Here is a 27,979-nt window from a genome sequence, read left to right on the forward strand (position 1 = left end):
AAGTAGTAGTACTTTTCTCTTCTTATAGCGCAAAGCGTTCGTACGCTACTTGCGCTAAGAGTGTACAGAGAAAGGTTCCTCCCTTCCTAGCGTCTGTCGTACGACTCACTAGCGTAGCCTCTTACAGTAAGAAATAAAAAGTAAGATTAAAAAAGTATAATTAAGATTAGAGATTCTAGCAATGCAGCTTCTTGCTATGCTAAGGACGTTACTACTAAGGCTACTAAGAAGATTGCTAAGCGCGTGCTCTAGCGTACCTTAAACAAGACACTTACAAAGACAACTACTAAAGACGTGCACACGCTTACATGCTTACAGCACAAAGCGTTAGTAGCTTGCACATAGATCAAGGCTATTAATTCGGGTGGAACCTAGATAGCTATCTAAGTCATTGTTCCTATGCTCTCTCTCTTAAACTGCCTTACTCCGACAACAGCCATTTCGTTTTCTCCTCAAACTCGTCGCCAAACTGCAATGTCTCTAGCCAGCTTTCCGGAATCTTCCCCTTGCCATCTCTCGCCCCCAAAGCCCCTCCAGCAATCGCACCATTCGTATCCGCGTCCCCACCCAGCCTTACAACATCGACCAACACGTCCTTGAAAGACCTCGGGTCCAACAATGCAGCAACAGCCAGCGTTAGCCCGTTGAGCACGTATCCCGTCGTTATGTCTGACCCCGCGCTCTTTGGTCCCCGGTCTGCAAGTTTTGCCAGATCGAGCGTCTCGCCCCGGGATATGGCAGCCTCGACATGTGTCTGGCCCTGCTCTTGGGTGACCAATCTGCCTTGTTCCACGGCCTCTCTCACCTTCTTGCCTTGAATCATCGCTGCGACTATCTCGTTGTAGGCAGCGCACGAGACGGTGCAGCGGGTATCGTTATGGGTAATGGCACTGATGGCCATGCTCTCCCGCACTCTCACTTCCTTGATATCGGAGAAGAGCGCGGTGGGTATACAGCGCATCAGGCTTCCATTGCCGGCGCTTCCGGGGCCAGCACCGCTCCTTGTTGCATCTCCCGTGCTGTCGTAGTTTGACAGCCCAGTTTGAGTCGCGCATCCAATGTCAACCGGCATGCTTCCTGGCTCTCTGTCAGGCCAATCGCCAGTCAGCCATGCGAGGCTGTAGTCGGCTGCAGCCTTGACCACGTCGAACTCGGTCCCTTCTCGCCCAGCTCTTGTTTCGCAATTTTTTCGGCGATCCGAGTACGCCAACAAGACGGCTCGCGTCAAATCCGTGTCATCGGTTGCATGTCCGGGAGGCCAGGAGAAGGAGCCACCTCCGACAATCTCCTGCAGACCATCTGGGTACTTTTGCTTGATGGTGGAATGATATTCAAACTCGAGGGTTGCGCCGAGAGAGTCGCCAGCATGGACACCCAGAATGGCGCCTAGGCTTCTGGATAGGCGAGTGTCGTGGTTGCTCATGGTGAATCTCGTGTTGTGGGTACAGACTCGATGGGGAAGCGGATGCGGTTCGCTTTTGTAGTCGCTGAAAGGCGCGTGTCCAAGGCTGCAGCCTAGAATCAGGTGCGCTAGAGCATCGAACCAATCTCGTGTCATAAGCGCAGCATAAACAGCTTAGCTTAGGTAAATAGGTAAGCTAAGTGGTATAGATTTGCCGGCAATTTTATATTTCTTGCTTTAAGAGTAACGCTAATCTCACGTTAGTGATACTGCCTGGAGCCTAAATCTTTGTCTTGCGAGATCCTTCGAACTCTCTATATCAACAACCATCACTTAGTGAACGTGAGTGTCGTCCAGCGCTTCTGCCGCCTCTCGCACAGCATCTTCGTCCTCTTCATCGCTATACACCCCAAGCGCCGCTCGAAATGCCTCTCGGTCCCAGTTCCGTCCTTCCCCATCTCCCGGCCACCCAGCTCTTCTCATCTTACGCACAAGCCCCTTGAACTCTTCGTCCGCGTCATCAAAGTCACAGTCCATTGGTACCGCCTCAACGACATCTGTTTGGAGGCCGATCCAGCGAAGCTCGTGGAACCGCTGTTTGCAGAGCGCAAAGAATTCGCGTGGGTGATAAACATTGAAACCCTCCCGCCAACGCTCGGCTTCGTTGCCAGCGTAGTGCTCTTGCACCACAGCGTTGAGCTCTGGTGCTGGCTCGTCGTGCTGACCGTTAGGATCCCCCCAGTAGATGTAGCCATCGGCCGTGTTGATGACGAGATTGTAGCCGTTACGCCCGTTGCTGTTGCCGAAGGAGATGCATGACGACGGTAAGGGATCGCATATGGGCTCCACGTAGTATTCGAGATCTCCATCGCGGATCCGCTTCTGTATCTCTTCGCTGCGGTAATCCTGGATCCGTGTGTTCACCATGATGACGTGCTTGCCATAGGCTTTGTCTGACTCAACAAAGTCTACAAAGGGCATACGGCGAAGCAAGTCGATGACTGCATCAGTCTTGTGCAGATTGGCCATGGTGAATTGTGTGATCGATGGCCAGCCATTGCTGGGCGCTTCCGCGACGACCGAATTATCCCAGAATACTCGATTGCAAAACTCGTAGTAGTTCGTCAACAGTGTGATAAACTCGGCTTGATCAAAGGCCATGGTAGGGTAAAGTGGAGAAGGAAACTAATTGAACACGTTGGAGCGTGGGAAGGGTTGATAATTTATGTTGACGGTTAAATGGGGTCTTACAAGGTTGTTACCCGCCAACACCAACGGACCCTGCCGCCCAGGGGAGTAAGCCATACAATCTCGCTACGAATGCGTCCACATCTCGGCGCGGTACAAGGAAAAAGATGTACCGCGTCGTTACGAAGCAAGTACTCCCAGCGCGTCAGGAACTTTGCACGCCGAAACGTCTGCCACATCAGCAAGGAAGGCTTCCTTCCCACCTTCAAGGACGCGCTGTTCGCCGTGGTTACAGAGCAGAATCTTTGAATGGTCTTTGGAGCAGCAGACCTAGTTCTCATCCACGCGCAGGCTGTGTTGGATCGCCTTGAAGTGCGGCTGCGTGCCCCGCCAGAACCCCTCCTCCTAAGAACACCGTGGCAGTCTAAGACTTCAAGCAATACTCATGGGTGTGGATCTCTGTCAAGAATTGTACATGATTTCTTTACTCGTTCGCCTGTTACAGCATTGGCTGGCTTCTCTCAGCTCATGACGGGTGGTGGACTGATGCTGCATCGAAACGCGCTCTAAGCCGCGCAGATCCACGAGCTCGTAGAACAAGTCCGCAGCGATACCCAAGCGAAAATCGCAAAAGCACAAGCGGAATTGGCAAGGTGACACTATGGGGTATAGGACTGCTGCAGCGCGGGAAGCAGCTAAGGCTTCTGCAGGACCGCAGCAATCTAAGAGAGCTCGTGATCACGAACCAGCCCAACCAGCTCTACAGCGCTGTTGAGAATGCAGCGGGACTGACTACCACGTACGGACGTGCAAACGGAGGAAGAGGTATTTCTTATGTCAGATGCAAGCGCGACGTAAACAAGCTGTTTGTTCGATAGGAACGACATTGACGATGCGTCACATGAGTTGGTCGTGCGACATGAGCTTCACTGTGAGAGTACGGGAGTATGATACTCCGGACCTGGTATCAACAACCGTTCTGCTTAGATAAACGTTGTTGATGGGCAGCTGATCATTCCATCAGATACAACGATATGTTTAGCAAGCCGCGCGTTCTTTATTGCGCAATATGTCTTCATAAACGTGAAGAACTTCAGCATCCGAGGGCTGTGATATTGTTCTTGACCTGGAGGCGCACACGCGACTTCTGCATCTGGGAGATCAAGGAAACTCGACCGTGAAGCTATTTTCATTGAGCGATCGAGTCACATTCTAGTGGAACGATTGACGCGCCCCAGCTCATCTGGCTTCGGTCTCCCCGTGATCAAAGGTGAAAATGTCTCTATCAATCGGTACCGCTTGTCCTCCAGCTATGGCAAAGGTGACGGCGTGTAGCTTTCTACTGCCACAATGGTATCATCAAAACTTCCTTCGGCGCAGATTCGACGACGGCATCACTATCTATGGCCATTGCTCAGAATACTCTGACGGTACGAAGGATACCATTATTCGTAATCGTACACTGCTACCAGACGTTGCGCATACTGCAAAGATAGGCACTCACGGAAATCCTCAGTAGCCCGAACCGTTTTACAACATCCAAATAAGCAAAGTCGATATCTTACATCATGGCAAACATCAGCCGTGGTATAAAGGTTGCATTTTCATCGATGCAGCTGACGGGAAACTCGTCCAGGACCTCCTTGTTGAATGTATTCACGTTGAGAGGATATGTACGCCATGCAACGATGTTCATGGCATGAATGAATCCTGTACCAGGACGTATCGCGATTTCGTTACCCAGAATCTGACTGCGAACATCGAGGGCGGTGGTGGCGTTTATGGGTCAAGTTCAGGAGGATACGACTCCTTTGGCCAGGAAACCCTGCTTTATTGGATTACCGACCAGTAGTTAGTCCATATTTGACGGTCTGTTGCCACTGATGTCCTAAGAAGCCATGATTACCTCGTGATACGAGGTCATGTAGCTGTGGTTCGTACAAGTTCGCACAAGTTCGTACATGTAAACTAATGCTGGATTGTTCGCGTTGACAAGCACTAACAAGCTAGATTACTAAAAATTATACCTGACCGCTATCGAGACTCTTCCATGACAGAATCGACTGCATCTTCAAAACTATTTTTTGGTAATCCCAACTTCTCGTTGGAAAAATCCTTGTTCCTCCAATCTACAAGACCCCATTTCCCGAGCGCAGTTGCCATACTCAGATCCGCAATGCCCATCGAATTACCCTTGATGCACCGCGTATGGCCTCTAATTTGTAAGTCCTGAGACGTGGTATGTTCGACTGTCCATTTCTGGCCATCAAGCTTCTCGATAGCCGCGAGCATATCGCGCTGAGTCATGTGGAAAGACGCGATGAAGACGTATTGGTTCTTCGTCTCTTCAAAGTTTTCGATGCATCCGCGGATGGCTTTGGCAATTGTCCGCATCCGGCTGAGAGAGCACATGGTTGTGCCGTCGTCGATAAGCGTTGCGGTCCTGGTCTTGAAGTCGAATCCAAAGAAGCCGTGTCTCAGACCCCATTCGGTAAACCCACCAGTGATAAGTGCCGTCCAGATCAGGCTGCTTTCTTCCTCCTTGGACTGCAAGTATCACACCAGAGCGGCTTTGTACTGCGTGCTGTAAAGATTGATCTCGTTGGTTTTGAAATCCTGGGTATCGGTGCCGTATTCGGCAGGGAATAATATCTTGACACTGGTTGCGAGAGCTGCATCGACGAAAACCTGCTGGTGTGGTGCGCCAGATAGGCCCACGTTGCTAATGACCACGTCCTGGTCCTTCATGGCGCTCTCGATGGCCTCTAGGTCCGCGTAGTCGACTTTGAATACGTTTCTGACGCCAGCTGGAAATGTCGCGCTGGAATCTTTCCGGCTCATGACACTTAGTTCGTATGTTGAGTTGAGGGACTCGTCTAGAAGTTCGACGCCGAGGTCACCACCTGCCTGTGTTCCTCATTCATTAGCAATTCACGACCTGGTAGGTTGTTCATGTATAGCCTTTTGGCAGGGGATTTGTAAGAAATGCGGTTTCACCTACCCCGATGAGCAAGACTTTCTTGTATGTAGATATATTGGGTGAAAGATGACTATCAATAGGCCTGTATCTTTGGATGTGACGAATTGAAAAGTAACTAAGATTTTCAGAACGAGACGCAGTGGATGAGAGATGCGGTCTAGTCATAGCCAAACGATCACACGATACTTGTACACGCATCCATTGTGCTTCTGCCTCAGAACTACAGTCCTACATCGACATTATGAATTAGTCGCATTAGTCAGTATGATTATGAATGACGGACGAGCAAATGAGATGACTTAGCTTCACGATAGTCGGCCCGAGAAAAATAAGACTAAATCTTGTAACGCACTTGCGAATTTATGGCATCTTGCCAAGCCTTACAATAGCGATAACCAATCTACGAAACTACAACACAAGGTTGAATAATGCCATAGGCTGCAGCAAACTAAGCCCTTCCGCAGTACATTGCGAGTAATTGTCTTGAATTAGCTATCTACCAAGACCGGACCAGTATTTCGTCCGAGTTACACCACGGTGTAGTGCTATGGCATGAGGAACTTCTTACAAACCGTACTATGGAGGTTCTAACACATGGTGATCAACTTGGCAGACAAGAGCGTGTCATGATAGTGGTAGGTCATCGAAATGTTGGTAATGGTCGTGTTATCTGGCAAGGCAGGCATTTAAAAAGCGCAACATTCCTAGTCTCACAACAATCGATACATCCATCCATACCCTCCCCTTGGGACATCCGCGGAATGAATCTACTCAGATCACCAAAAAGGTCATTGCTCGATCAAGATGGCGCGGTTCTACCTATTTCGACTACGGGAAGCACTGTGACAGCCGATGAATGGATCTCAGCCATCAACTTCATCAACCGAGTCAATTTCCACTTTGAAAGCAACGACCAAGAGCAAATGACAAACGCATTCAGTCCCAACGCCAAGGTACACTTCCCTGGCATAAGCGTTCGCGGAGAAGAGGAAATAAGGGCCCTGTTTCGGGACAAATACAGCGTTATGATCCCGGGTGTGAAGCGCTATCCAACAAATCATATCGTTGATCGCGACGGAGAGACCGGCGGCGTGATTGTGCGCTATCAAAACCAGTTGGTTCGCTACGCCTGGCCGAAGGAAGTCAGCGCCCCTCGTGGACCTCGTGTCGCAAAGGTGCTCGTGACATCGGAGGGGCTGCCGCGTATCTGGCAGTGCTCGACAATCATGGATCGACTGGAGAAAAGGGGAGGCGAGTGGTGTATTTATGAGCGATACGTAGGAGACCACATTGTCGATGAGACATTGAATCCGGATAAGCAGCCGTGTTAGCGTTACTCGCCGCTCTATTTGTATTTGTGAGACGGTATACTTCGCTCTTCACATGCTATACTATATGTATACCTGCTATGCATGTAACTCTAGTGCCCTCTGTTCTATACCATAATATTATTCTTTTCTTTCTATCGTTCGCTCACAACACCAGTGACGAGACAACTACCATGGCGTCTACAACGACGTCATCATAGTGGGGCCGGGTCTGATGAGACATATCCAAACGGTCATGGTTGTGCGAAAGGATGTAGAAGACTTGTTTTCGTATTCATTATATGCTGCTGCCTCTTCGCTCGTCGTTTTAGTGCTTCTACCCCGCGCGCACTATGGTAGTGTACCTCGGAAGGACGGCAGGCTTCCGAAGACCAGTACTTGCTACATCCGCGACGACGACGATGTCTTACTACGAAAGGTAAGCTTTGGCACCGCTCGGGAGATGCCAAGCATCGACCTCGTTTCGGTATTGTATTGCTTCGTGTCTTCCTCACCACCACGATATCGATACCTTTGATCCGCACTTCCCTCCAATACTACCCCAACTCCTACGTCTACTACTCCCACAAGTCGATACCATGGGTGTCATGAGCGTGACCTCGGAGACCATCTTCAACTACCCACCAGACGTGATTTACGACTTCGTAGGCAACCCGGTGAACTGGGGCCGCACATACAAAGGCAGCGCTGGCCTTCCATCCGATGCCAAGAAACTCGATCTCCCACTCAAGGTGGGCGATGTCTGGACGGAAAAGGTGGCCTTGGCGGAAAACACATATCATGCAAAGTGGGTGTTGGAGATTGCAGACCGTGGCCGCAAGTTCGCGTTTCGGCAGGTAAGTACAAGTCATGAGTGTGGAACATGACCAACCAACGCGCTGGGCTCAATACGCTTACTCTTCTCACGGTAGGTGAACAAGATTGCCGAAAATGTTGATGGGTCAGGCGGCGTGGAGGGCTACTGTTGGATCACGTATACGTTCAGGGAAGCCGGATGTGGATTGACGTTGTTCACGAGGAATCTGACCTGCGAGCTCGAGAAGGGTGTGGAGGTGCCAGAGGACCTTTGGGTGGCCATGTCGAGGCCAAGTGGAATCGACAAGTATCATGATGCTACTGCGAAGCTGCTTGACGAGGAGTCTGCGGAACACAAAATCCTGAAATCATGAGTGTCAGAACAGACCGACGTCTCTGAAACCAACATGCTGCTTCTGTGCGCCCATTCGAAGCTCCGTGCGTTACGTAGCATATATTGCAACTACAAGAAGCTTCCGCTTGAGAAGCGATCGCCAAAACCTTTCGACTTGCTGAGCATCTCCCTCTTCTGCTTATGATTCAGGTTCCCGCTCACAGCCATGTCCTTCTCGTAATCAAACGCGCGCTTGCTCGGATCGTCTTCCTTCTCTTTACCCGTACCCTTGTCCTGATGCTGCTCAACTAGACTCTTGCCTCGAGTCGCCTCGATCTTTTCGCGCATCTTGCGCGCCCTCCTCTCCTCTTCCTTAGTGCGCTTCGACTCGGATGTCGCAGGCGCAGCGTTTGTAGGTGCGGCAATGCCCAAGGCCTCGTCTTGCAGTCGCTTGAGCTTCTGCTCCGGTGTCTCGGTCCATGCGCTGCTCATGCCGCCTGTGTTGCCTGCGCCCTTTCCGGAGTTGAATTTGCGCGCGCGCATTTTGGTTGGGTCCATCCGCGCGGCGAGGTCGTCTTGTGTGGGTGGTAGTGTCATCCACTCGTCTCGTTGTGCCTTCTTCGGAGCGTCTGTGAATTGTGGCTCGCTATCAAATGCGGACGTCGCCATGTGGTTGTCAAAGCCTGAGGACATGCCCCCAGCTGGAGGTGGGGCGGGACCAAAGTCGTCATCGCTGCTGTCCGAATCTGAGTCGCTGTCTGCAGGATTGGGTGGTAGTTCGTCGAGAGGCGCTGGTGGTGGTGCGGGCCCTACCACGCGCTTTGGAGCTGGCGGAGGCGCGGGACCGACGTCGCTGTCTGCGCTGCTGGACCGTGATGGTGATGGCGATGGCCCACGTGGTGGCAGCGAGGGCCCCGATGTACGCGGTGGTGAGGATGCGGAAGGCGGAGGTGCTGGGCCGATAACTCGTCTGCGCTTGTCTGTGGATTCTGGGCTTGATGGTCGATGGTCGTCGTCATCGCGACTGCGCTTCGACGGGTGCGGAGGCATTGCGGGTCCTATTGAAGGCATTGTGGGCTGTGGATTCGAGGTTGTTGGGCTGTACGCGGCGCGTTTGGCTGTCGCGTGGAAGTGACGTTCGGCAGGAGCTTGGACCTTCACCCAACGTTGCGGCAGCAGCGGCGATCTGCGAACTGCGCCTCGAGCTCCACCGACGCGCCATCCTTGCCAACCCTCGTGGGCGACATTCACAACCTCGACTGACGTCTGTATCCGTGGCATACACGCTCGGTTGCCGCTCTCGCCGCTATACCGCTTTCTCATCCTCCTTCCCCGTAGGCCACATCACCCAGTGTCACGAACCACGACCGAGACCCCCGCGTCGCCTACGGTCAACGCCTGCGAATCACGAAGCTATACCACGGAAAGAGTTGATGTGCGCCTGAAGCAATGCTTTGCGCAGAACGAGGCAGATGAGCTCAGATTCGGGAGAGAGCCACTCCAGCGCTCACAACGACCATGGAGATGAGATAGACATGGGTAAAGGCGCCATGGGCGCTTCTGACTTGGGGGACAATGACGACGCTCAGTCGCTAGACAATGGCCCCGAGAGCTTGACCTTTGTCCGGACACGGAGCAGGAATACACACGAAGAGGCGCAAGAATTGGCTTCGGAGCTGTCTGTACGGCCCAGACTGACAGTCGAGGAAAGCCCTGCGTCGACGGATATACCAGACGATACGCCTTCGGTGCAAGTATGTTGTCTTCTGGAACGACATGGAAGTCCTCTGACCAAGACAGGGTTCCGGCATATCCTCACCAACCAGCAGCGTCCCAGTATCGCACAACTCGCTCCGCGCCCACCGTCCGACTTCATTACAGCCCTTTGAGCGTCGCTTCTCCTCACGCCTGTCGCCCTCGCCATTGTCGTCCCCGGCTCGTGGTCAGTCACCCGCGTTCCTTTCGCCGCATTCGCGGCAATCTTCCGTGTCGAGTAATGCCGCCTTCCACCAACTGTCAGATGATGGGTCCGAAACCCCCCAGGCCCCATGGGAGGTCGTGCGATGGACCAAGCTGAAGAAGATAACTACCCAGGTCTTCTCCGAGATCGGCAAGCGCAACTTCGGCCGGCCAACGTGTCTGAATGTCACGGTATCGCTGGCAATAGGCACGTCGAAAGGTTTCATCCTCATCTTCGACTATCAGCAGGTCCTCAAATCCATCATTGGACCGGGCACCAAGGCCGTGGAATGCGGCTCTATCACATCGCTAGCCATTGCCGCTGATCATTCGACTATCGCTGGAGGGCATGCAACAGGTCACATCTTCACTTGGGAGTTGGCGAAACCAGCCAAGCCATTCCTTCACATTCCGCCCCTCGAAAGGGCCAACCTAGAGGATCACAAGTCGGATGGCCATGTGTCTGGTGTCGCCATCCTTCATCTGGGCTTCCTCGGCACCAGGCATACAGCGCTCGTCTCGGCCGATGATGCAGGCATGGCATTCTCCCATCTTGCAACGCGTGGCCTAGGGGCTATCGCACGCACGGTCAAGACTACGAGGATCCTGGGCAGATACCCAACTTCTGCAAAGTCACTAGAAAAGCCGCGAAAACCCAGTTCTGTGCTGGCTTTCGCTCCGCTCCCACTAGGAAATGTGGAACAGCCCACCGATAGTATGGGTTTGACCGCGCTTCTGACGCCCTACTTGCTCGTGATAGTGTCGACTACCCCAGTTGCGCAGACACAACACAAGGCACCTCGGCCAAAGGACGTGGAAGCACACAGCGCATTGAGTGGATGCCTAGCCTGGTTCCCTGCTGTCAAGCTGAAAACTGCCACCGGTCCTGGAAATGCAGTCTCCAAGACCAAGCTCGTATATTGCTGGTCGAATGTACTTACCATACTAGAGGTCGATCAAATTCTACCGCCTCCATCGGAAAGAGAAAAGCCGACAGAGCTCCACTTCCGACCCCGAAGTCGTTGGAAGGCCGAAGAGGCTATTGTTGCAGTTCAGTGGCTTAGCAGATCAGTTCTTAGCGTACTGACCATCAGCCAGCGACTCATGATCTTGGAAGACAATACATTGCGCGTGACAGACTCTTTCGACTTGCTGCAGAAACACATATACCACTCTGATCTGTTTTCGCGACAACTCAAGCCCGCTATTGAACATCTTGACGAAGAAGACCCGTCACTGCATGGAGTTGTATCAGATGCCTTCTACATGAGCTTTCGAGCTTACAAGGGTCGGCTTTTCCTTCTTGGCTTCAACGACTGCTCGATCGGTACTCTTTCAAACTGGGCTGATCGTCTGTTGGCGTTGATGGAAGATGGCGACTATATAGCTGCTATTGGCCTCGCGACTTCGTACTACGTTGGCGACGCGGATAAGCTTACAGTCGGGCTGCCTGAAGACGACAAAACTCGACATGCCCTAGTCCAGCCGAAGCTGCTCGAGATGATAACAGCGTCGCTCAAGTACTCCTTTTCTCGCCAAGATGGCATTGACAGCGATACATATGAGCGACGATCGAAGGAACTTGCCGAAGTGGTCTTCACTGGCCTCATCTGTATGGAGGAGTATGACTTCCTATTTGAAGAAGTCTACGATGCGTATGAAGAAGCGTCAGCCGAGAAGGCCTTCTTCGAGACACTTGAGCCATATATCCAAGATGATGAGATCTCATCAGTACCACCAAACGTCCTGAAAGACCTCATAACCTTTTATGCATCGCACAACCGCTCCACGCAGCTTGAAGAGATGATTTGCAGGCTCGACACAGGTACTATGGATCTGAATCAAGTCACCACACTTTGTCAGCAATACGTGTTGTACGATGCGCTGATCTATGTGTGGACAAGAGCCATTGGAGACTACATTACGCCACTCACAAACATTCTAGAACTCATCAAATTGGTGGACTTCGATGTGGATGAGGATGAAAATATTTACCTTACTGCCGCGAAGAAGATCTTCCCGTATCTCGCATATACTTTCACGGGTCGTGTGTATCCTGGAGGCACATTCATGGATGACGACCAAGCCTACAGTGCGAAGAAGGACATGTATCGATTCCTGTTCTCTGGCAAGAACCTGCAATGGCCACCAGGCTCGGACGAGATCATTCTCACACGGACCGATGGCAGTGCGGAGCCACCATTCCCGTACCTGCAGCTCATACTGGACTTTGATGCTTCGAGTTTCATGAGTATGCTGAACGAGGCTTTCGAAGACAGCTTCTTGAATGGCGAACAAGATTCGCCCAACGGAGCCCAGCCAAATGGGACGCAGCGTGGTTCCGCTCTCACGCCAACGCGCCAGTCCATCATCAACTACCTCTTTGGCATCATGAACACGGACAACTTTGACCCGGAAGACATCATCTACTTCTACATGTTTGTCGCGCGAAATTTGCCCAAGTATCCGCAACACATTATGCTTCCAGGAACCTCGCTTCACCAAATCCTTGTCGGCCTCTGCAAATATCCTACTGACACCATCAAAGAGGACTGCCAGCTCTCAGTAGAGTATCTGCTTTCCATCTATCATCCGCCCAACCCTCAAAGCCTTGTACCACTGTTCCAGAATGCAGGCTTCCATCGCGTACTGAAGTCTGTCTATCGCGGTGCACATCGATACGCTAAACTGCTCGAAACATACCTTATTGATGACGAGGACGAGGAAGCGGTCTTTGGATGTATCGCTGACATTCTGCGGCCTAGCAAAGGTCTAGTCAAGAAGCAAGTCAACGAGGTAAAGACAGTCATTGTTGATCGGGCTACCGCTCTAGCAGCCGTGGACGCATCACAGACTGCGACCACACTGAAACAATATGCGCCAGACCTGCTGAAGCCGGTTCTGGTCGCCATCGAGGCCGAACCTGATGCCCAATACCGCTATCTGGAGGCTCTGATTGAACCAGATCAAGACAGAGCAAATACGAAGACACTTGTCGACGACAATCTTCCTTCCGGGTTTATCGAACGCTATGTTCAGCTCATGTGCACCTACAATAGTGCGCATGTCGCAGACTTTGTCAGCTCGTTAAAGTCTAGTGATCTGAAATTGGATCCCGTACTACCGGCGCTGGAGAAGAGCGGTGTCGTCGACGGCGCCGTGATACTGATGGCTCGTGACGGCCTCGTCCAAGGTGCCATGGATCGACTGGTGAGGCACCTAGGCACGCTCGAGACTGCATTGACAGGCCTCATCGGCGCCGCAGCAGAAACACCTGATGTTGCCAACACCGAAGAAGCAGTCCACGACCTCTTGGAAGACATCCAGAAGTACATCAAAGTCGGCATTTGGTTATGCCAGGGACAAACGCGGTCAGCTGAGCATGGGCTGGAGTCAGCCATTGACAGGCGGAAGTCTGCGTACGGCGAAGTCCGGGAAGCAGATTTAGCACCAGACGAGCTACTATGGCTCGAGTTGGTCGATACAACCGTACGCCTCATCAGAGATACATCAAGTGCCATCGCAAGCCACGACGCCTCCATCGCGTCAACGAACATGGATCAAGCCGACACCGTCGACACCGCCCGCATCGTATCATCCCTCCGCTCGACCATCCAACAAACCTTCTCTGCCCTCCTTACATCAACAACCATACCACCCACTCGAACAACCAATCGAGCTCGCACAAGCACCCAGACGCGAGCTACGCGCCCATTGTTTAATCAACCACAATCGAACCCCTCCTTCCTTCGCATCCTCCGCTGTTTCCTAACCCGCGCCTCACACACCTACTCGCCCTCGCTCTCCGACCTACGTTCTGTTCTATCTGAGATCTTCGCCGCGTACACCTTCGAAGAAACAATCCTAAGCCTCGCAAACAGATTCTTAGACAAAGAGTCTTTTGAACACGTTGCTGAGATAACCGAGCTGAGGAAACAGGGTTGGAGACCCAGAGGACAGGTGTGTGAGGGCTGCAAAAAAAGGTGTTGGGGGCCGGGAGCGGGAGGAAGCGTGTGGGAGGCCTGGGAGAAGCGCGAAGAGACTAGGATGAAGGCAAGGCTGGAAAGTGGCGGTAGTGCTGGGCGCGATGGGGAGGCGAGCGGCAAGGCGAAGGGGAAAAGGCCTAGTCAAGCGGATGTTCTGGAGGAGGGAGAGGGAGAGGAGAAGGAAGAGAGCTTGGTCCTCTTTGCTTGCAGGCATTTGTGGCATCGTGGGTGTTTGGAGAGAGCGGGTAGTGCTGTTGGGCAGGAGCAGAGTGCGGAGGGGGGTAATGCAGAGGTGGGGAAGATGATGGGGAGGGTAGGCTTGAAGTGTCCGCTTTGTTGACACGATGCTAGAGTAGAATGTAGATGTGTTGATGGTAATGCATGTTTCCTTGTATTACGCATACTCGAGACTTCAATGACGGGCGGTGAGCGAGACGAGCTCCAGCGAAACAAAACCCAGGCTATTTTACAATCCAATTGTTATTTGAAGCACACCGCAATGACCGTTGCTATATAGATTAGACTTCCTCTAGATGATCCAAAGACAACCCTACACTGTCTTGGGCGGTGAATCAGATGTCGCTACCGCTCGCGCAAAGGCTAGTCACCACGACGTTAGCACTTCAAATGTCATGTGACGAGCCTTGGCAGGCTTCCGTCCATAACTGTCGTCCTCACTACCTTCTTATGTACCCCAGCACAAGCATAGCGTGGATGCGTTACGACACTCAGTACCATCACAATGTGCTCGAGCTTCATTGCGATGCTTGTTATAAGGCTGCCTACTCATACGTTGTCGCCGCCGCTGCGCAAGCAAGGGAAGACGCTGTTAGATGTTGCTGTCTTCATATCTCCGCACCAGCCTCTTAGCGATCATCGACCTACCTGTGTGCGCTAGGTCAGGTATCCAGGTAGTGCTGACCGCAACATCAATATCTTTCACGACTTTGCTGCGACGGCACTAATTACATATCTACGTCGACTTTGGCTCTGTGCTCGGGCGACATGAACAGTACGCTTATCTTTCCTTATCGGGACAGCCCTGTTCTAGGTCACAGTCCACAGCTACAGCCTCGCAGAATGAACGGTGAGCAACACACCGACCGACGCAGTGTTGTTGTGCTACACCGTAATACCGGCAGCGACGGTAACTCCACACTCTATTTTTACGCGCAGGTGATGCGCATGTTCCGATCCGTGTGTCGCCGATCGCAACCTAATTCCACAAACCACTAATCGTCACCCTGCAAACATTGCCCCCGATGCACGGTTTCCTTTCCTGCAGCTTCCGTGTATACGGGGTTGTGGGTATTTTCTCCGCCGGGTGTGGCGCCGTTGGCCTTTGCTGGGGTGACGAAGCCTCGTGTTCTCGGTCATATGAGCTCACGATGTTGCGGATTACAGTATAGATCGGCGCCGAGAGGGACCACCTTCATGGGTTGATAGGGTTGCAAGGGATCCGCATACGAGATCGAAAGACGTATAAAGAGTGAGATGCAGTACCTCACAATCTACCAACACAATCTACAACGACATCCAACCTTCACTTTCCAATTCACTCAACGAACCATCAAACATACCTCAACATGAAGTACGCCACCGCCACCATCGCCGCCGTCACCATGGCTCTCGCATCCGCAAAGGACTGCAACCTGCCGCCCATTTCTGAAGCCGTCGTCCCCGGCGACGTCTTTAAGCTCGTGGCTCTCCCCAAGGTAGCCAACGAGATCGAATGCGAGCCCTTCCAAGCCAAGAACAACAACCTCCTGATCGGCGATGACTTCCAAAGCGCAAACTGCACCACCCGACTCCCCCGCGACCACGCCTCCTTCGTCCTCAACGGCCAGGGCCTCTTGTTCCTCTACACCGGCGACACTCCCGACAACTTCGAAGCCCAGCAGATCTTCGTCGACCGCTCCGGCATGGGCCAGGGTAACATCCAATACGGTACCGGTCTCCCTCTACAGATTGGCAAAAACCAGGAGTTGGGTCCTTTCAAGATCACCGAGACGAGCGACTTGGTCTTTGATAATGGCAATGGTGCCGTTACGGCGTTCCAGGCTTGCCCCCCGGCTGACGGGGACAAGTTGACAGGATGGAACGTTTGGCTTGCGGGCAATGACAAGCCGGCTGGTAGTGAGGGTTGTGTTGGGCTGAATGCTAGGGCGGTTAAGGAGACAAATCCCGAGGCTTGCGAGTACTCTGTTTACAACGCTTAGAGAAGTGGTTGGTGATGATGAATGTTTATAGATGTGATGATAATGCAACAAGTTCGGATCACTATCGTAATCTCTTATCTTAGTCGTTTGCTTATTACCTTTAATGGAAGGAGTTTACAGAGATGGGTTAATCGACTTGGTTCCAGCGGAATCCTTGTTAGTAGATTCTTAACAGTGTAGGATTATGTGCAGAAATTCACTAACACAAGGTGTCGCGAGCGTAGAAACTCTAGACAAGACTTACACAGATGTAAGAGCGAACTCCAAGCTTAGCACACTTAAGCGGATTTGCGTCATCAATCGCAAGGCCCCTCTCAGCATATGTGCATCGTTAAGTCTTAGTAGGTTCGTTCCCATCGCCAGTTCGTCGCCGCTGCAGCACAGGAGCGCAGTGCGAGCGCACCTCAGATCTTTCAGCACCTTAGCAGATCAGTGATTCTTTAAGTACTGAGATGCTTCAAAGGAAGCTTATCGTCTTCTGTCTCACATCCGCTGCTGTTCTAGCTGACCTCCTCTTATATGCCCTCGATGCGACTACATTAGTAGTAGCGACACTAATAGGCGCCCATCCAGTTGTCTTCTTAAGCCATTGCTGAACATCATAGAGCATTACGTCGGATATAGTCGGTGCTCGGCTGAAGTTGTCCCAGGCTCTTATCTCTTATCTCCTCGCCGTCACGGTCACCTCACTAGTTCTGTAGTCTTCGCTCTTGCAAAAACCATTAGGGTTGTTGTTGCAGGTTGTTTTCCACGAAGCCTAGGTGGCTGAGGCTCAGAAATGCTTAGTTAGATCATTTATACTAACATATCGATGCTGTAGGGGTTTCCACTATAATTGAACTTTTGGCCATCCCTGATGCGTTAGGTAGCGTCTTGGGACCGACTGTCAGCGGTAGGTTTAGTAGTCTCGTTAGCTGGTGCTGGATTAGACAAATTAATATGCCACTTCTTGTGATCTCCTTCTCTGTTCTAGTAACATGTGCACTACTCGTGGTACCGGGTGTCGTGAGAGTCAATGTGGTCGGCTTGGCCAACATCGGATACCGTTGTAATGTTCGTTTCTCCTGGTCTTCCACGGCTGCAGGATCTCGTCTACTCATTCTATTGGGTGTTGATTCAACCACCACGATCGCCTGCCGTCTACCGATGGCGTAGGGTACCGACATTGGCCTTTCGCTCCGCTTGCTCTTTGCTACACTATAAGCAGGCGAAGTTCGCACTGATGATACCGGACTAGTCACTGGTATACTCTTGACCATTCTTCATCTTGAGGGGCTTGTCGGGTTATCGATATGCTCCACAAAATTCAGCAGTTGCTTCTGAAGTTCTCTCGACACGTTTAGTAGTCTACTAATATCTTTGGAACATCTGCAAGACCCTGGAGCTACAATAGCATTCATACCGCAACCAAGGGCGCTTGACTTGCCAGATACAACCTCGAGCTTATTATCCATGCCTATCTGGTCTGTGATAGAGCAGTTATGCAGGCAATGATTGGTTTTGCAAGCTTGGGTTTTTTGTCGTCTCTCTATTCGTGAGCTGACCCTAGACAGGAGTGAGTTGAGATAGTAGCGATTTGGAGACTGAGCAACCACTTCAAGAGTAGAGAGGGATGCTGCTTCGTCGCGAAGCGGTGGAACAGCATTCACATCAAGCGTTTCGTAGTAGCACACTAGTAGCAAGCTCAATATGTTGCGATACCACCGATGATCACATGTGCAAGATTTCTGTTTGGAGCGATGCGTGGCTTCCGAGCGTGTACCGGTAGCCGAAGCTTGAGAAGATCACCTTGTGTCTGGCCCGTGATGTATCGCAGTTAGCCGATGACCAGACTTCCAAGGTTCCATCATAATTGCATGTGCGGTCAGCCAATTTCACGAAGAGGTAAATCTACAAAGTCGCAGAGTTGTCTCCACCAACTCCTTTATGTGCAGCGCATCACATCTAGTCATAACCCTGGCACAGCGGCCGCCGTTATGTCGCCATGCTCGCCGAGCGGAACCCGTCCAATCCAGGTTCACCAAATCGGCCCGCAGGCACTCAAGCGTCCAGCACTTGGGTAGCATGGATGTGGTTTAGCCCATTGAATTGTGCTATCGGCAACGGCTATACGTAATCGTCGGCTATGGCAGCGAAAGTCGACGGCAAGATCGTGGATGACTGTCCACTGTGGCTGACCGCTGTGGCTGAGGCATCAGCATCGCGGCATACTGGAACCATCTGTAATCGAGTGGCGTCGCGCAGCATCGTCGTAACCAAGCTCTTACAATCTACACCTAGACAAACACGAATTCACTCACTTGAACTCAGTTGCGATCTCTTCTTGTATGCTCTCGATGCATCAATATCATCTCTTGTGACCGACTATGACTACATGGTCGAGCGCATAGACCTTTATCAAGACTTCAGTCAACAGTAATTTCATCTCGTTCCAGGGTCAATTGCAGTCGTTGTCGTGGGCAGTCGCGTGTGAATCGCGGCCAGTGAGCCGGCGCTGCAGCGTTGATTGTGGTACACCATATGCTGGACCGGTTTGTCACTGATTCCTGAAAATGCTGGGATCGAGATCATAGAATAGGTTCCGCGAAGCAGCCTCATAATCATCTATCGATAACGTTGTGACTAAGTTGGGCAGCTCCAAAAGTGGGCGGCAGTTGTGACGGAGGCGGCAGAGAAGTTGCGGACACTGATGTGGCTTACGCTAGACTGGATTGAGCGATGGATCTTGCTAGCACTAGCGCAGGGGAATATCAATGCCAGTTATTCGCTCGTTGCCGCCAATGCTCCGGGGTGCGGTACCCCAGAAAACCTTGTCGATACGCGTGGGCCCTATGCACTTGCTTTTTCGTTCACTCCAAGGCAGGTAGGGGATCTGATTCAGCTGCTGCTTCGATGGCTCGAAACCGCGTTTCTATGCAGGAACAACTCGGCATTTGTATCCGAATCATATCGACTCGAGCGCTAGGGACTTGATCGTGCGCTCGAAACTGAGGAAATAAGAAAATGTCATTTCCAATCTCTCGGGGACATAGGGCCGGAAGGCTTGATCTGGCGTAAAACCCGCCCGTCTGCACCCATGAATCCGGATAACGACCCATGCGGCTGAGGCCGAGTAAGTGTCAATCGATTGATCACACTGATTGCGCGTCAGCCCATCACTAGTCGAACTTTATTCGCAAAGTCGTGCCTCTTAATCGGTGAACAACGTCAGCTAACATTGTGATAACGTTACCAAAATGCAGTCTGCTATGAAGAGGAGCGGTTCATGCGAGTCATCCTTTGTACTAGTAGTCTTGGACAGATAAGTGAACCTTGGAAGCCTCTCGCGAAGACATGCAGCTATGGCGCCACCAATCCTGGCATTCAGGCGTGACATCTGCACAGGGCCAATGAAAGCGCGCTTGCACCTGGACACAATTGCCAGGCCAATCAGCGCTCGAACCTAAGCCGGGGAATTCATTCCGTCCCCCTATGGTGAACAAGATCATCGCTATGGGCGACACCTCCAGAATGCGCCACAAATCCTAGAAGCCCATCTAAAGCTCATCAAGTGCCGTGAGCGAAGACGTCTAAAAGATCCCATGGAAGATGTAGTCGGTTCTGGAATGCGAAATTCGTCTTCATCCTCGTCCTCTGATTGCCTTCAGCAGCAGATATTAGTCTGCCAAACGCGACATTCCTCAACCACTTAGTTCTCAGTGCGAATTCTTTCTCTACCTTCCGCTGATGGGGCATACCTAGCCGCCGATCTCCTCGACGTTGTTCTAACAAGCACATGCGCGAACACAACGCGGTCTTCGCGTTCAGCCATGGCAAAAGAGGAGGACGTGGGCGTGGTCGGAGGGGTAAATGCATCGTTCCCAATCCTCATGACGATGGTCGCATTCTTATCCATCGCGCTGTACAACGTCATCGAACTTACCTTTCTCGTCTTCGCCATCTTCAAAAAGCGTAGCGGGCTATACTTCTGGAGTTTTGTCGTGGCCACTTGGGGTATCGCACCTCATGCTGTTGGATTCATCCTGAAGTTTTTTCAGGTCACCACACTAGACCTGCTATCGAGCGCGATAGTGGGCATAGGCTGGGGATGTATGGTGATAGGGCAATCTGTCGTTCTCTATTCGCGTCTGCATCTCGTTATCCGAGATCGGTCTCAGACACGTTGGGTAAAATATATGATCATCTTCAACGCTATCGTCCTCGGGATTCCGCTTCTGGTTCTAGCGATGGGTACAAACTCTCAGCAATCGGCTCGTTTCCTGCCAGGGTTTTTGATCTACGACAAGGTCCAGATCGTGGTGATCTGCGTCCAAGAGTTGATAATATCCATCATCTACATCTACGAAACGGTACGTTTGCTGGGGCACGACACTGATAGCAACGGCCGCGGACCTCTACAAAAGCTACTCAGACACCTCATCTTCGTCAACATTGTAGTCCTGATCCTCGACATCACCCTCCTTGCTGTCCAGTTCTCAGGTCACTACGAGATTCAAACAACGTACAAGACGGCTGTATACAGCGTCAAGCTCAAGATTGAATTCTCTGTCCTTAATCGGCTTGTCAGCATAGTGGAGCACAAACACAATGGTGGAAATCCCGGTATCAAAACCCTCTCTTTGGGCCCATGGACTCAGAGCAGGAAGACACGCTTGAGCACCAAATTTGATGGCCCTGGTGCCTTTTCCAAGATCGAAGAGACTAGCTCGTCAGATAACAGGGGGAAGGACTCATTCGTGGGACATCTAGAACACATCTCCGCCAGGGAGGGGCGTTGAAGGCGGGTGTATCGGACAAACAAATGTTTAGGAAAGAACTTGCTATCCCCTTCGTAGCTGATACATTCATTCCACGATCTTACCAGTCGCTGCACGAGATTTGTAGGAACGGTTGTCGAGTTACGCTTTACTAATGGAGTGCTTGGCATTCTGTGAAACGCAACTAGCGCCTTCAGACCGAGACCTTACAGCCTGGACCTTCCAAGAGTCTTCTAGTGACAGACAATCGCCAACCACTCTAACCATCTCTAGCTATCCTTGATTATGCGGCGCGTCGTCACACTGCGTACGATACTGGCAGAGCCTTCACAATGCTGGACTTCTGAACCCTCGGACTGACTACCAGCGTATTTTCTAACACGCTCGCTATAGCGGTGAAGACGCGCTGGAAGCCGTCCACGAAGCTATGAACAGTGGCAGCCTTACTCGGGTGAGCCTATGCTATTGCCTGAACGATGAGGACATAGCCCTCTGCGCCTCAGACGAGAGCTGCGTCTAGTCCTGATGCGGCTAGTTGATGGATTACGGCGGTTCAGAAAAGGTTCCCTGACAGCTCGGAGGCTAGTAAGTGCGCTACAACAAGATGCAGACTGGAGACAAGAGAGAACGTCTCGCGGCCCTGAGAGTCATCTTCACGCTGCGCGTAGGGCTGTACTGGCTGTCCGTCATTGCGCAGTTTCGTGGCTTACACACCGCCTGGATGCTAATGCTGACGTTTGTCAAGACCATATCACTGCCCATACAGAACACGACTAGTGCGCTGACCAAAGAGAAGCAACAGCATACACTCGACCGTGCCCAGGTGATAATAGAGAGATGTAGTCAATAGAGAAAATAATTATAGGCTACTTCGATCCGAAAATTCGTTTGGAGAGTCCCTGAACCTTTCTATCACTTACCAGTCGATGTATTGATAATAGAGTCGATAAGGACAGCTGCATTCGAGAGCGCCTCATCTGTATGCCTGTATCCGACTAGCTGGATAGACACTGGCGTATCTTTATAGAACTCTGGTCCTGTGTCTGGATCGAGCGATGGTCAGCAGGTGGGATATATGACGAAAACTGTACGTACATAGACTGTAAACTTTCGCATCTTCAGGCCCATACTTTGCGGTGTCGTTTTGTCTAACGCATCTGACGCTGCCACATCATCCATCGACAGGAATAACCACAGCCGGAAAGTCGAGATAATTCCAGAGACCGGTGTAGGAAGCGGTTGTCCAATGGTCAAGAAGAACGGCTGTATGTGGTGCAGGAGGCATGAGAATTGTATCTATTCGTAATCAAGAAACAAGCGCTGATATTGCTTCGCAGCCGCTGCTCGATGCACGTTCAGATTGCAGAGGCCTTCCAATGACGTTCCCTCGAAGTTCAAAAGCTGAATCGCTTTCAGTGAGGGTACCTCTGGCTCTCCAGTCCTGGCGAGCTGTTCGCGATAGTGCTGGAAGCAAATCAGTCAGCAACCAAGATCGTGGGGTATTGGCAACATATATCACTTCCCGGATACGAAAAGTACCGGAGTAGAGCATTGTAGTATTCCTTGGTGTTTGGCAAAGTGATAGGAACAAGCTCAATTTCACTGTTGTTACGAAGAAGGTCAGCAGCCTTCTTGAGGCCACGTCGAACAGGTGGTGACGGCGTATAGACGCCATCGTCCTCAACCAGGCCAATGCAGAGCTTCTTTTTGACTGGTAGATTCCGCCATGGCAGCGAGATGATTGTACTGTCGTATCTCCATGTCTCTGACTCCATGACAGTCCTCAAAAACAGCGCGCAATCCCGGATTGAGGTTGCCGTAGGCCCTACGGAAGAGCGTACTCCGTCAGCACCTGGTACTGTAAGGTTGCGAACTCCATCGTGAGGTATCAGTCCAACACTTATTCTGAAGCCGTAGATACCGTTGCAAAGTGCTGTAACACGTATGCTCCCACCAATGTCAGTACCGACGTCGAGTATACTCCCGCGTAGGGTAATGAGGACGCCTTCGCCGCCGGTGCTGCCACCAGCAGTCAAGGTAGGGTTGCGAGGGTTTAGTGTCTTGCCAAAGACGTTGTTGTCGCTATCGGCAGGTATGGTCAATTGTGAAACGTTTGTCTTGCAGTAAATAACAGCGCCTAGGTCGAGTAGCATGGCAGTAAGAGAGCTGTTCTCTTCTGCAGGCTCTCCAACGTAGCAGGCCAATCCAGTCGAAGAGTCATGGCCAGGGATGTCGAAGCTATCTTGAGCGAGATGGGTAAGCCCCAGAAGGGTGGAAGGACGTCACTGGGATTCTCTTTGCGTTCCTTGTCGAGGTGTCTGGCGCGTTCGATCGCCTCGCCGAAGAATATTACTGTGAGACAATTGCCCTACTTCAGAAGGTTAGTAACCATCCCAGGAAGCCCAGCCAGGTGACTGACTAGCTGTTGAGCAATAGCAGCCCTCTTGCAAAAGGCTGTAGTGACTTGCTCAGCAGACCAGGTTCCCTCCTTGAGCTTCTTGAGAAGCGTCGTGGCATCGAACTTTGAGGTGATGTCGCGTTCGACATCATTCAGAACGCCGTAGGTGACGGGAAAATGTAGAACGCTCGTGGCATTGCGTAGCGCTGAGTCGATCAGCCACTGTGGAGGAATCTTGTTATTTCTCTCGGTCTGGTTTCGAGCAGCGACAACACGATAGTCTCGCATTCTTAGAGACATGGCAGATGGAATTTGAGATGAGAATGTGGGAGTAGGTGCCTGCTTTACGTCTATCTTTCTACATCACTGTACTTATACCTTCCCAGGATGCCTAGGTAGAGTCGAGCTACTTAGCGACATCATGGGCGGACGAGCTTGTTTCGGCTTCCAAATATCTATTGAAACCCTCCGGTCCCGGTCGCTATGCCGCTATACGAACGAGAATAGATGATTTTGATGTAGCTCGAGCGTGATAGAAGGCACCATGTAGGGGATGAAAGACCAGCGGGTTCAGGTTACGATACCATACTGATCGGTAAGCGCTAGCATGAGTCATTTCACGCTAGGAAATCTCAACGCTCCAGTCAAATCTCCGGCCAAACCTCCGGTCAACAATGATCAGTATGTATCAAGCGTACCATTTGGTTCTTCAGACTTCGTTCATTCTCTCAGTTGGTCCCTTGCGCATCGATCGCGGCAAACTTCCTTACATCTAAAGTCATCCTATGCAGTGAGTCTTTGCAAATCTTAATTTATCGACGCAGCAAATCCTTCGGGGTTGGACGCGAGCTTGAATGGCAAAGGACACAGCGAATACACAGAAGCTCAGGATCGCATGCGACCGATGTTATGATCTCAAGGAGAGATGTGTTCGCGAGTGCATTACAGCGACTTGCGTCAGATGCGAGCGGTTGCGCTTGCACTGCTCGACTGACAGGCCAGTGCGCCCATCAGGCCGTCGACCGCAACACGGTAAGCAGACGGTTTCGCAGAGGAGCTCGACGTTACTCAACAAATCGGAACCAGCATCAAATGATGTGAGCACCAAGTTGCAATATGTTCCCGACTATTATCTTTGCGCAGAGGAGAAAGAGCTTTTAATGTTCTTGCTGGGTCAGCCTCAGAGAGTTCAGTCGCTAATCGTGCTCCGCAGTTTTGCAGTCATCGAACAACAGACACTAGCAGCTTTACTACCTTTTGCACTGCCAATACTCAAGCATGCTTATCTTGCATGCGCTGTCTGGCTCAAACCGCTCCAGTATGGCACTGGCGAAGAGGTCGCTAGAAACGCGGGAGTCCTTTTCGCGTCCCCTGCCATGAGCACATTGCGTACACTCTCTGTCACGACCGAGCAGGACGCCACTCTGTGCCTTGCTCTCGGGAATACATTGGCATTCTTCGTCTGTTCGAGCATTGGCTATGGCGTCGCAGATATCTGCCATTACTGCATTAGTGCAGTGAGCCCAATCATAACTTCTACGCCACCAAGTTTGCCTCTGGAGTCATGGAAAAGCTTCCTTGAACTTCTGGAGGTGATAGAATGTTTGATACATCGCCGGTCTCCAATATCAAGAGCACCGCAGTAGCTACAAGAGCGCGTGTATAGAAAGCTTGGCTTCTGCCTGACTTTACTGCCACACTTTCAGGATCTCTGCATCATCAGTCATTCCCTATCGAACGAGACCGATGGAGGTTGCATAGCCCGCATTCATGCTCAGCTGGACAAAATTCATACCGCCGTGGATGAGTGGATCCCGTCGCACGCACGTCAGATACTTGACCACTTCGACTACACTGAGCTCGTCCATCTTCTTGCACAAGCTAAGATTTACTGACTAGCTGCACTATTGGTGGCTCATAGGTTAAGACACGACTTCGGGAGCGAAGATGACAAGGCTGATGTCTGGTCAAAGGAAGTGATGAGGGAGCTTGAGCTTACGAAGCATATGGCGAAGCAACCGCTACGATTCGTCACGCTACGGTTCATAGTAGCAGCCATTGAAGTCAGAGGTACGGAAGCGTGGGTTAGCACACCGCAGGCGGTCAAACATTACGTCGATGGGTTTGCACCAGTCATCCGGCGAGCGACGACAACTTTCCTCTCGCGAATCTGGCATGAATGAGATATCACGACGACGGCTCGCTGGTTCGATTCAATTTCTAAGCCACTCGTTGTTCTGCATTCAATAAGCACTGCTCTCTGTGCCTGGGACTTGCGCGCTAAGGCTAAGCATTTGCGTACTACGTCCTACACTACGTGGGGTACAATAATGATAGTAGAGCCTGGAATGAGAAGGCAGACGGCAGGAAAGAACCTGATCCCCACGCACACGGGGCGATAGCCTCGAAGAGGCATGAGGCAGAGCGGTAGACAGTATAGTACAGCAAGGAGCTGCCGGACTGTGAGCGAAGATATGCCTGAGCGGCGGAGGCGTGCTCACCACGAAACCATGCACCGGTCCGCAGTAGAAGGCAATGAACGCGCTCCAGGTGGCTAAAAGTGACATTAGCAGTAAGCTGCGCAACCACAAGAAATCCTGCCATAAGAAGAAGGCGACGATGCTAACCACACGGCCGACAGTCAGTGGTGCTAGGTGCTGTACGACGTCCCGATTAGCAGACTAGTTATGCAGTCGGTAAACAGAGTCGCGCTGAACCAGTCTACGTGGCTTTATCTCAGTTTGAGCGCAAGACTAGACGGCATGTCGAGCTAGACATAAAAGCGCTCTGCGGCTAGGTTAAGCGCACAGAAGAGGAAACAGATGTACAGGTACTATCGAACCAACAGTCAAGCTACGTGACTCTGGGCACGACAATGGAAGAAGAACAAGTTGACTCCTCAGAGAAGACATGCCAAGGCTGGAGAGCATAAAATCACAGTGCGTCGCGGCAGATCCGCAATGTAACACATTCCCAAGGAGGAGCGATGGTAATTGTGTGAAAGTTCTACGAAATAAGATAACGTGCAAACCACTGCGAAACTGTTAAGAATCGGAGACTTCTGAAGTACATGATCAAGTATCTATGCTCGCGAAGCTGAAGATCTTGTTACCTGCCTGACTTCCCTCACGACTATGGTCCGCGGACACAAGCATAGGTATCTTTCCACAAGCCACTGCAGTCTGCCTTGACAGCCGGATTCCACTTGTAGAACTGCGCCATCGTGATCTTCTGGTAGCTCAGGACCTGCTGACATGTCGTAGAACCGCCGATAAAGTGCCACAAGGTACAGCCTTTGGTCATCCCCGATTGGATAGGTGAAGGTGTTGCGGGTCCGCTGGACGTCTGCGTAGGGGATGGTGTAGTTGTGGTCGGGGACTGACCGATGACACCAATGCATGCATATGTGCTGCCCCAGATGTTTGTGCATCCGCTATTCAATCCATTCCACGATATGATGTCTGCTACTCGGGCACCAGTCTTCTGGTTGATAACATCGCACGTATATCCTCCTTCAACAAAGAAGAACTTGTTACAGTTCTTCACTATTCCTGGCTGAACTGGCGTTGGCGTCGATACGCCATTGCCGGACTGGGTAGGACTTGGAGAAGATGAGAAAGTGGACGAAGTCGAGCCACCAATTACGCCGATGCAGGCATAGGTGTCGCCCCAGATGTTGGTGCATCCGCTGTTAAGTCCATTCCATGCAACTATATCGGCTACTCGCGCGCCAGTCTTCTGGTTGATAACGTCGCATGTATCTCCTGATTCAACGAAGAAAAATTTGTTGCAGTTCTTTACGATCCGTGGCTGCACAGGCGTCGGAGTCGAAACACCATTGCCAGTCGGAACTGAAGTGGTAGGAGAAGGGCTGGGTGAGCCACCGATTATGCCTACGCAGGCATATGTGTCCTGCCATAAATTGGTGCATGCATTGTTGAGTCCGTTCCACGCAATAACGTCGGCAGTGCCTATGCCATACTTTTCAGCCATTGTGCCGCAGTTGTCTCCCGATTCGACTAAGTGGAAGGTCTTGCAGTTGCTCACCATCCCAGGGCGAATGGGCGAGGGTGTAGCCATGCCGTTACTAGAAGTCGGAGTGGCACTGCTAGCAATGACACTGGAAGTGGTTGGTTGGACGGAAGAAGGTGACGACGTGGGCTTGGAAGTGGGCGTGTTGGCTTTGGAACTCGATGAGATAGGTGTGCCGGACGTTTTCTGGGTCGTTGTTGGTGCGGGCTCCTTGACAGCCTCGACGCAAAAGCTATTGCCGGACACAAGGCCAGTGCAGTCAGCGCCGATGGAAGGATTCTTAAGCAGCAGTCAGTTCATGCCCATCGAGAGTGGTGTTTTGTCTGTACATACCCAGCGGCGGAATGCATCTAGTTCAATCCAATTATCGTCGAGGACTTCCTGACAAGTCATGGAACCATCGTAGTCGATCCACCAAGAGCAGTAGGATGTGGTTGCTGGATCGAAAGCCAGGCTGGGTGTTTTCCCGCTGCGTGATTGGATACGTGAGGTCGCCGCCAGTCCTCCTGTACAGAGGCCGAGCACAGAGAGGGTGGTCACGGTACTGCCGAGCGTGAATGCGAACATGACTGACTAGTAGTGGAGAGGGCAGCAAGGCTCA

The 27,979-nt window shown here is 51.6% G+C and overlaps 11 protein-coding genes across 11 annotated transcripts; 5 read left to right on the forward strand and 6 right to left on the reverse strand.

Moving 5' to 3' along the window:
- Positions 1-421: 421 nt before the first annotated feature.
- On the reverse strand, positions 422-1,423 carry AA0111_g12671 (hypothetical protein; the record flags this gene model as incomplete). Its single annotated transcript, XM_028646680.1, has 1 exon — positions 422-1,423. One exon carries the CDS (start codon positions 1,421-1,423, stop codon positions 422-424), a length of 1,002 nt encoding a protein of 333 aa, XP_028499720.1.
- A 312-nt stretch (positions 1,424-1,735) lies between these two features.
- Positions 1,736-2,563, reverse strand: AA0111_g12672 (hypothetical protein; the record flags this gene model as incomplete). The annotated part of the gene is made up of 1 exon (XM_028646681.1): positions 1,736-2,563. The coding sequence occupies one exon, from the start codon at positions 2,561-2,563 to the stop codon at positions 1,736-1,738; it is 828 nt and encodes a 275-aa protein (XP_028499721.1).
- A 2,061-nt stretch (positions 2,564-4,624) lies between these two features.
- Positions 4,625-5,431, reverse strand: AA0111_g12673 (hypothetical protein; the record flags this gene model as incomplete). The annotated part of the gene is made up of 2 exons (XM_028646682.1): positions 4,625-5,117; positions 5,169-5,431. 2 exons carry the CDS (start codon positions 5,429-5,431, stop codon positions 4,625-4,627), a joined length of 756 nt encoding a protein of 251 aa, XP_028499719.1.
- A 900-nt stretch (positions 5,432-6,331) lies between these two features.
- On the forward strand, positions 6,332-6,901 carry AA0111_g12674 (hypothetical protein; the record flags this gene model as incomplete). The annotated part of the gene is made up of 1 exon (XM_028646683.1): positions 6,332-6,901. One exon carries the CDS (start codon positions 6,332-6,334, stop codon positions 6,899-6,901), a length of 570 nt encoding a protein of 189 aa, XP_028499718.1.
- Positions 6,902-7,476: 575 nt separating this feature from the next.
- On the forward strand, positions 7,477-8,067 carry AA0111_g12675 (hypothetical protein; the record flags this gene model as incomplete). Its single annotated transcript, XM_028646684.1, has 2 exons — positions 7,477-7,734; positions 7,810-8,067. The coding sequence occupies 2 exons, from the start codon at positions 7,477-7,479 to the stop codon at positions 8,065-8,067; spliced, it is 516 nt and encodes a 171-aa protein (XP_028499717.1).
- Positions 8,068-8,156: 89 nt separating this feature from the next.
- On the reverse strand, positions 8,157-9,098 carry AA0111_g12676 (hypothetical protein; the record flags this gene model as incomplete). The annotated part of the gene is made up of 1 exon (XM_028646685.1): positions 8,157-9,098. One exon carries the CDS (start codon positions 9,096-9,098, stop codon positions 8,157-8,159), a length of 942 nt encoding a protein of 313 aa, XP_028499716.1.
- Positions 9,099-9,577: 479 nt separating this feature from the next.
- Positions 9,578-14,312, forward strand: AA0111_g12677 (hypothetical protein; the record flags this gene model as incomplete). The annotated part of the gene is made up of 2 exons (XM_028646686.1): positions 9,578-9,781; positions 9,828-14,312. 2 exons carry the CDS (start codon positions 9,578-9,580, stop codon positions 14,310-14,312), a joined length of 4,689 nt encoding a protein of 1,562 aa, XP_028499715.1.
- Positions 14,313-15,558: 1,246 nt separating this feature from the next.
- On the forward strand, positions 15,559-16,191 carry AA0111_g12678 (hypothetical protein; the record flags this gene model as incomplete). Its single annotated transcript, XM_028646687.1, has 1 exon — positions 15,559-16,191. One exon carries the CDS (start codon positions 15,559-15,561, stop codon positions 16,189-16,191), a length of 633 nt encoding a protein of 210 aa, XP_028499714.1.
- Positions 16,192-20,066: 3,875 nt separating this feature from the next.
- AA0111_g12679 (hypothetical protein) lies at positions 20,067-20,969 on the forward strand (the record flags this gene model as incomplete). Its single annotated transcript, XM_028646688.1, has 1 exon — positions 20,067-20,969. One exon carries the CDS (start codon positions 20,067-20,069, stop codon positions 20,967-20,969), a length of 903 nt encoding a protein of 300 aa, XP_028499713.1.
- A 1,391-nt stretch (positions 20,970-22,360) lies between these two features.
- Positions 22,361-23,646, reverse strand: AA0111_g12680 (hypothetical protein; the record flags this gene model as incomplete). The annotated part of the gene is made up of 3 exons (XM_028646690.1): positions 22,361-22,412; positions 22,488-23,186; positions 23,321-23,646. 3 exons carry the CDS (start codon positions 23,644-23,646, stop codon positions 22,361-22,363), a joined length of 1,077 nt encoding a protein of 358 aa, XP_028499724.1.
- Positions 23,647-26,478: 2,832 nt separating this feature from the next.
- AA0111_g12681 (LysM domain-containing protein) lies at positions 26,479-27,945 on the reverse strand (the record flags this gene model as incomplete). Its single annotated transcript, XM_028646691.1, has 2 exons — positions 26,479-27,657; positions 27,712-27,945. 2 exons carry the CDS (start codon positions 27,943-27,945, stop codon positions 26,479-26,481), a joined length of 1,413 nt encoding a protein of 470 aa, XP_028499725.1.
- Positions 27,946-27,979: the final 34 nt, after the last annotated feature.

This window comes from Alternaria arborescens, assembly GCF_004154835.1.
Source record: "Alternaria arborescens strain FERA 675 chromosome Unknown contig_96, whole genome shotgun sequence".
In the NCBI taxonomy this organism is placed as follows: domain Eukaryota; kingdom Fungi; phylum Ascomycota; class Dothideomycetes; order Pleosporales; family Pleosporaceae; genus Alternaria; species Alternaria arborescens.